The 8,877-nt window shown below is 39.8% G+C and overlaps 1 protein-coding gene across 1 annotated transcript in view; it reads left to right on the top strand.

The window, feature by feature from the left end:
* Positions 1 to 5,984, top strand: part of LOC103468501 (placenta-specific gene 8 protein-like) — a 30,351-nt gene extending 24,367 nt beyond the window's left edge. The window contains exon 3 of the mRNA XM_017306093.1: positions 5,778 to 5,984. Coding sequence (XP_017161582.1) covers positions 5,778 to 5,984 — 207 coding nt within the window. The remainder of the gene's footprint in view (positions 1 to 5,777) is intronic.
* The last annotated feature ends 2,893 nt before the right edge of the window (positions 5,985 to 8,877 follow it).

The raw sequence follows: 8,877 nt of genomic DNA, 5'->3' as shown, positions 1-8,877 counted from the left end.
AGTATAGTACAGTATAGTATAGTATAATACAGTATAGTATAGTAGCATTATTATACTTTAGAAATATTATACTATTTTTTATATCTTTCCCCATTTCCAGAGCAAATCTGTCCAACAGTGCAAGACAATCAGACACATCTTACCGTTAACTAAGCTGCTGGTTTTAAATAATATAAAAATAAAACAACATGACAAAGACAAAAAAATGTAATGCAAAAAATGCTTTACAATCCTATACAATTTAAATTGAGCAAACTGTCTTTTATTATAGATGCCGTTCAATGTTAAGCAGCCAACAGGATCTGCGTGAGAAGTCCATGTTGTTACTCTTTAAATTTCTAAAGTTTAATTTTATGCTCTGCAGACATGTTGAGCCATCTTGTTCTAAATGTAGTTATACTAAGTTAGAACAAGAACAAAAAGGATGGGCAGCCATTCATGGATTCATTTTCCATAGTTTGATGAAGTGTAAATTGTTACTTTGAAGTCTGTTTTTTAAGTGTGTTTGCRCTGAAGTTTCCTGAAACAATTGGTGCAAACATTCAGTAAGTGAAATCTATACTTGTAAGTGATATTCAGGTCCTTCTCAAAAAATTAGCATATTGTGATAAAGTTCGTTATTTTCCATAATGTAATGACAAAAATAAAACTGTCATATATTTTAGATTCATTGCACACCAACTGAAATATTTCAGGTCTTTTATTGTTTTAATACTGATAATTTTGGCATACAGCTCATAAAAACCCAAAATCACTGTCTCAAAAAATTAGCATATCATGAAAAGGTTCTCTGAACGAGTTGACCTCATCATCTGAATCAACAAAGTAACTCTAAACACCTGCAAAAGATTCCTGAGGCTTTTAAAAACTCCCAGCCTGGTTCATTACTCAAAACCGCAACTATGAGTCAGACTGCCGACCTGACTGCTGTCCAGGTCATTATTGACGCCCTCAAGCCATAGGGTAAGACACAGAAAGAAATTTCTGAATGAATAGGCTGTTCCCAGAGTGCTGGATCAAGGCACCTCAGTGGGAAGGAAAAAGTGTGGCAGAAAACGCTGCACAACGAGAAGAGGTGACCGGACCCTGAGGAAGACTGTGGAGAAGGGCCGATTCCAGACCTTGGGGGTCCTGGGGAAGCAGTGGACTGAGTCTGGAGTAGAAACATCCAGAGCCACTGTGCACAGGCRTGWGCAGGAAATGGGCTACAGGTGCAGCATTCCCCAGGTCAAAGGTCAAGCCACTGTTGAACCAGAAACAGCGGCAGAAGCGTCTGACCTGGGCTACAGAGAAGCAGCACTGGACTGTTGCTCAATGGTCCAAAGTACTTTTTTCGGATGCAGCAAGCTTTGCATGTCATTCGGAAATCAAGGTATCAGAGTCTGGAGGAAGACTGAGGAGAAGGAAATGCCAAAAGGCCATAAGTCCAGTGTCAAGTACCCAGAGTCAGTGATGGTCTGGGGAGCCATGTCAGCTGCTGGCGTTGGTCCACTGTGTTTTATCAAGGGCAGGGTCAATGCAGCAACTATCAGGAAATTTTAGAGCACTTCATGCGTCCATCTGCTGAAAAGCTTTATGGAGATGAAGATTTAATTTTTCAGCACAACCTGGCACCTGCTCACAGTGAGAAAACCGCTGGTATTACTGACCATGGTGTTACTGTTGGCCTGCCAACTCTCCTGACCTGAAGCCCATAGAGAATCTGTGGGATATTGTGAAAAGAAAGTTGAGAGACCCAACACTCTGGATGAGCTTAAGGCTATCAAAGCATCCTGGGGTCCATAACACCTCAGCAGTGCCACAGGCTGATTGCCTCCATGCCGCATTGAAGGCTGCAAAAGGATTCCTGACCAAGTATTGAGTGCATAACTGAACATAATTATTTGAAGGTTGACTTTTTTGGTATTAAAATACATTTCTTTTATTGGTCGGATGAAATATGCTAATTTTTTGAGACAAGGATTTTGGGTTTTCATGAGCTGTATGCCAAAATCATCAGTATTAAAACAATAAAAGACCTGAAATATTTCAGTTGGTGTGCAATGAATCTAAAATATATGACAGTTTAATTTTTATCATTACATTGTGGAAAATAATGAACTTTATCACAATATACACATTTTTTTAGAAGGACCTGTACATATATATTTTCAAGAGCTATAACTGATAGGTCTTAAGAAACTGCAAATTAATTTATACCAGCCAATAAATCATAATATCTCAATATCTTTACCAGCAGTTTGCCAGACTGTGAAACAATAATTGGCTGGAACAGGATAGGTAATTCGATGCATCACAGTTTTAGAGACACAAAAATATGATGACAGAGATGATATCAACTTGGATTTCTTCTGCATAGTCATTTAGTGAGTTTTCCTGGTCACACAAAGTCACAGTTCAGTTAGTGGCTGAACTTTAGAATAGGATAGCAGAGACTTCACTATATGCATAAAAAAAACTTGGCCCCTTGACTGCTTTTAAGATGGTAAGACTTGTGAGAGTCAATTTTTTTTTATTTTATTTAAAACAATAGGCCTTTCAATCACCTAAGACCATTTGATTGCTCTGTATCTCTATGTCTGTGTGTTCTTCGGGCTGCTATGACTCCTGGAGTTGCCCTTGCCTTGCCTTGCCTTGCCTGCAGTTCCAGGAATATTTTGAAAGAACTGTCTGCCTTTTTGTGACATTCCGACTCCTGCTGCATGTATAGGGTTAGGGTTATAAACTTTTTATGATATTATAAAACGTTTCTGTGTGTTTGCTTTCGGCATTCCCTCTGCAAAGGGAACGCCGAAGGGTGTGTGCATCTAGCACCAGGACAACTCTGGTGCTAGATGCATCATGACCAAAAGGATCAAACTCCTGTTGTGGGGCAACAGCCCCAGCAACTTTAGAATAAAATTGCTGAAACTTCACTATATGCATAAAAAACCCTTTCAATGTGCAGGCTAATCCTGTCATGATGGCTAATCAAAACTCTTCTCTACTTTCTGTTGGTGTTCAAAACCCTGCACAACACCCTGTTCAAAGACCGGCTCAAAAGCCTCCACAAAGCCTTGTACTGTGAATGTGTTGTAATTCTCCTGGCCAGTGATGAATGAAATTAGATCAGTGTAATTTCAAATATGTTGTTTCTTAAATTTGTACCTGCCTTAAACTTCCTGTACGTAAGAAAATGAAAGTGAACTTTCCCATTACACAAGAGGTTGTTACGGTCCTGGGCCTTGTAGGCTGGGTTGCAGGTGTCTTGTTGTCTGTCTTTGTGCTCCTCCCCTTTGCAGGTGCTGCTGATCAGGTTGATTAGGAGCGCAGAGTATTTGAACCTGGCTATCTCCGTCTTCTGGGTCGCCCTCAGCATCCACTCTGTCGCTGTGATGTTTGGTTGCCAACCCCCAGTTCCTCTCCTTTTGCACTTTTGGGTTTGTCATTGTTTTGGCACTTCATCACTTCCATATGCACTCATACACCACATCCAAGCCTTTGCATTACACCACTGATACTGATATCCACAATCCATTGTTGTTTTTGTTAATAAATATTCATTTGTATGCACTGTAACCGCAGCATGGTCTACCGTTTTTGTTACGACCCTGAGCCAGTCGTAGCAGAGGTCAATACAGAGTCTAGGTTTACCCTTTCCTCTAATCAGCATGTGTTTATGCATCGGGTGGTAATAAAATAAATCCCTAATTGGGTGAGGACAAGGAGTCCAGATAATGCTTCTGAGGCAAACCAGTGAAGAATAAAGGACAACTCATCGCTGTACTTTCAAATCTGCTAATAAATATTTGATTTTTATTTCAATGGTTCCAGTGTTTGCATCTGTGTGGCATATAGATCATTCAAGAGGTAAAGAAATCACATCTTAACCTGAGACATTATTAAAGTGGTTTCCCTTTTTCAACAATTAATGCAAGTGTAAATATAAGAAAGGAGTTGCCCTGAAATAAATGTAACAACCAATGGAATAAGTCAAACACTCTGTATCCTAAAACTTACAACAAGGTTTAAAATTCTGCTAAATTTCAGTGTTTCCTTCCAGGTGCTCTCTGAACTAACAACTGCGAAACATATTTGCTTTAATTGTCATTTGACTATGACCCCTTCATAGTCGGCTACATGTCAAAATCTGATTAGTTCAATGAAAACATGGCTAAAATGTTTTGTTATCTGCTTCAAACTGGAGCTTCACATCTCATAAATTTGTGAAGCTACTCAAAAGTCTATTTTATTGTTTGTCATCCCATTTTAAGAGCTTTGTGCCACATTGGCTCGGGACATGGAGCCTTTTTATAAATTGCTTTTTTAGAACTGCTGATTGAATCCTCCTTCAGCAAACAAAAAGGGCAGAGCTTCATTTAGAGCGTCTCTAGGCTCCCAGGATACACTGAAAAGGGAGGATGTGTGCTTTCATATCAAATTACAAAATGGAATATTTGTGTTCCCAAAGCAAAAGCAAAGTTTACTGTAAACCACACATTCGCTCATATCTACAGAGATATAACGAAGGTCTCCCACAAGAGCAGGTAAACAATATTCAATATGCATAGTTAACAGATTATTTTCATATATTTTAATGTTATCACGCCAATATTGTTACATCTATAAGATAGTGTAAATGAAATACTTGCTGGGTGTATATTATCTATTTATTGCAGATAAATATCCAACAAATGCTACTATAAGTTTTTAACTCCTGGTTATTAATGAGTGAATCCTCAGCAAACTTATAGTTTGCTGAGCAAACTTATAGTTTGCTCAGCAAACTTATAGTTTGCTGTGTACAATTAGGGAGCACACATTCCTAAAGAACTCTGGTCCATAGTTTGTCCAAGTCTCACCACCAGGAAGTCTTTTTTTTTCTTAAATTGATGTTTTCTAGCTTGAGTTTGGAGCTTCCCATGGATATTAGATACACACCTTCAGTAAGTGAAACCTAAACTTTACAGATCTGGACTTGTTAGTGATACGTACAAAACGCACATAGAGATGTATTTACAAGGGGTTTAACACATGGCTCTTAACAAACTGCAGCAATTTCTTCTTGCCATGGATCCATCATTATTACATTACAGATAGAGAGGCACAGATTTGATCACATTGTCTTTGCCAGCAGTCAGACTGTGAAAGAATAATCAGCTGAAATAGGACAAGTAGAATGATGTACCTCTGTGATAGAGACACAACGGATTGTTGTACCATAACAGAAATGCTATCAGCTTGGATTTATGCTACATAGTCAACTGTTTCTAAAAAAACAAAAAACTAGGTTTTTATGTTTTGTTTTGCAGAAAACTTGATTGAGTCTCTGCTGGTCAACAACCATCATAATTCAGTTTGTGGCTGAACTTCAGGGTAGGATGTCAGAAACTCCCCCGAAAGCCTGGAAAAGTGGTCTGTTTGACTGCTTTGAAGACGTAAATACTTGTAAGAGTTGTTTTCTTTGAAATGAAATGACATAAGTCTTCTAAAGAGCCCAGTCAACTTCATTGCTCTGTATATCTCTGTGATCTCCAGGTTGCTATGGCTTCTGGTGCTGCCCTTGCCTCGCCTGCACTGTTTCAAGAAGATTTGGAGAGAACTACTGTCTGCCTTTATGCGACATGTTAACTCCTGCTGTGCTTTCACCCTGTGGAGTTCCTCTGTTTGTCCCCCCTGCGGCATTGTCTTTGAGGGCTTCCATTCGTAACAAACATGGATTAAAGGTATGTGGTAATTTACGCTCACCTGAATTTATTTTGAAGTGAGGGTGCAATGTTATATGTGTTTGCTTTCAGGGTTCCCTCTGCGAAGACATACTTGCTTCCTGTTGCTGTGTCTGGTGCTCCTGGTGTCAGATGCATCGTGAGCTAAAGGAGCACACTCCTGTTGTTGTTGTTATGCAGCAGCCCCAGAYGCTGCAGCCCCCAACTGTGATCAATGTGCAGGCTAATCCTGTAATGACTGTTAATCAAAACTCTGCTCCACTTCCTGGTGGTTTTTAAAACCCTGGTCAAGGCCCTGTTGGGTTTCAAAATCCTCCTCAATATCCTGGTGGGTTTCAAAACTCTCAAACTCATTGTTAGTTTTCAAAACCCTGCTCAAAGACTTACAGGACTTCAAAACAAAAACTTTCTTGATTTTAAAGCATAAAATAACTGTGCAAATTTGTCAAAAGTTAAGTTCCTCAGACCAGTATTGACAGTTAAGTCAATACTTCCTATAAAAATAAAATGTTTAAATGTGACCTTGAAGTTTATATGCATATTAATTTTCTTATAAACATAGACTACTTCCTTAATTTAAAATAAATTAAAAAACATAACCCCAATAACACATACTGTAATGTCAGAATTATTAGTTTTACTATTTTCTACATTGTTTGTTCAATAAATATCAATACATTTTAAAATATGATTTTATTCAAAAACATTATATATAAATATAAATTATATTTTTCAAGAAGTGTTTGTGTTTTTCCGGCTGCCCTAGTTGTGCCACACAATCACAGCCATACAGCTACCTAAACAAGAAGTAATAAAGAGTTAGCATCACTTTCATTAGGCCTATTGTAATCGTTTTGTAAATTATTATTTCACTTCCGTCAAATTAATTAGCTTTTTGGGGGCTTTATCATATTCAAAATCTCACCAAACTGTACAATTCAAAATCTCACCAAACTTGACAGATGCATACAGTCTATATCAAAATAATGTATTTTAAGGTTGTCGCAAAAATTGCACTTAACGGCTCAACAGTGCCACCTGGCAACTTTCAAAAAAACTCTCTGCAATTGACCTTAGGTCATCATAGAGGCATGAAATTTGGTAGACTCGTAGAGCTCCCCAAGACACACAGAAAATACAATTAACGTCATAGTGCAACTCTTACAGGAAGTCAGCCATTTTGGATTGACCAATTTTGACCTCAATTTGGGCGTTTACAGCCTTCTTTTTTGATCAAACTCCTAGGGATTTCAATCGATTGGGTTCAAACTTGTTCAGATTATTCATAAAGTTATCAAAACGGTGAGTTTTCGTGCCTACTGAAGGGGTGACATCAGGGGTCAAAGTTTGCCTACTCGCCATGAAACACAAAACTGTTATATCTCTTACACCAAAACTCAGAGGCACCAAACTTTCAGTGATTGATCGAGTGACCTACAGTATCCAATGGTCAAATCATGACATCACTTAAGCCACTCCTCCTGAGAAAAGGAATTGTCAAGTTTTACTGTTACCTGTCTTTTTATGACCCCTTTGACCTAATCAACATCATACTGTTTCCAGAGACAGAAGACATGGTGTGGGTGGGCATGATGTGGATTCCAACCCTAACTAAATTCGACGGGGTAAGTGGTCGTGGCGAAGTTACCTAACGCCATTGCCATACTGAATTCCACAGTTTTGAGCCGAGCTGCACCAAAATCGCTAGGATCAATCTTTATCCACACCACAACAGCAATCGCTTGTGGGTGTGGCCTAATTGCCCTATAGCGCCCCCTAGAATATTTTAAATGATCAGCCCCAAACCATGCTTTAACCCAGAGATTCCCAAACTGTTGGGTGCACCCCCTAGGGGAGGTGCAGGAAGCAGTACGGACAAAGGAGAAAAAAAAGAAATAAAACAAAAAACACGATGAGCAATACTTGTGTGGGGTGGGAGGTTAAGACTGTTATAGCAGGGAGTCTCTAATAATCTCTCTACTTCTCCTCCCACTCCCCCGGACCCACATCATATCGTCCAACCAGATCCAATCCATGGTGGGGGGTGACCCAAAAAATGTTTTGGAAGCCGCTGGGGGGCCCAAGAGAAAAGGTTTGGGAACCACTGATTTAACCCTGCATAATGAAATTTGGTACAGATGTGTATCTTGTCAGGAAGTACAAAAAAGTCTCGTGGGGTCATGGTCCAAATCCAACTGGAAATCGGCCATTTTGGATCAAAGCTGCCGTTTCCTCTTTTAATAGACGTCGTATCTGATCAAACTCGTCCTACAGCTTTTGAGATACAGACTTCAAAATCACTCAGGAGAGTCTTGAGGTATTGAAGGTCAAAAGATTTCTCAAAGATCAAAGCATGTGGGCTTTGAGTCAAACTTTGACTATTCGCCATGAAACATCAAGGTGCAATAACTTCCACATGCAAGGTTGCAGCTGCGTCAGACTTTCTATGTCTCACTACAGATCAGCCCTCATAACATTCACGTGGCCAATTGATGACATCACCTTAGCACCACCCCCCTCCAACAAGAAGTTACCTGTTTTTTCTGCTACATGTCTTACTTTTACTTTTTGATTCATATGGGTTTAATAATCCTGTGCCAACTGACATAAAACGACATAATGATGAACTCTGTCAATGCTGGCTGGACCGCGTGGGCGTGGCCAAATGGCGAATTTCCAGTCATGGACAGAAACTTAGCTTTCAGCACCATTAAGACGTATGCTGCAGCTATTTCCTCCTGCCTTGAGGGTTTTGGTGACAGAACGGTCTTCAACCACCCGCTGATGAAGCAGTTTCTGAGAGGTGTGCGCAGAAGCAGACCGGTGTCATGCCCACTTGCTCCTCCGTGGGATTTAACACTGGCCCTTAGCGCTCTGGTTGAAGCTCCATTTGAGCCTTTAGATCAGGCTCCTCTTAAATTCCAGTCTTTTAAAACTGCTCTGCTGTTGGCCCTTATGTCTGCAAAGAGAGTGAGTGATTTATCCGCTCTCTTTGTTGCTGCCTCTTGTCTCAGAATACGAGCCGATGGCAGCTCAGCTGTGCTGAGTCCCAGCCCTGCTTTTACTCCTAAAAGCATCACAAGCTCGTTTAAATCAAGAGAAATATCTCTGGAGGGTTTTTAGGTCTGTTTGTCTCAACCTTTCGGACCAGATGTTATTCTCCTCTCTGGTC

This window comes from Poecilia reticulata, linkage group LG8, assembly GCF_000633615.1.
Source record: "Poecilia reticulata strain Guanapo linkage group LG8, Guppy_female_1.0+MT, whole genome shotgun sequence".
Taxonomy (NCBI): Eukaryota; Metazoa; Chordata; class Actinopteri; order Cyprinodontiformes; family Poeciliidae; genus Poecilia; species Poecilia reticulata.
This window is presented reverse-complemented; position numbering and strand designations above follow the sequence as displayed.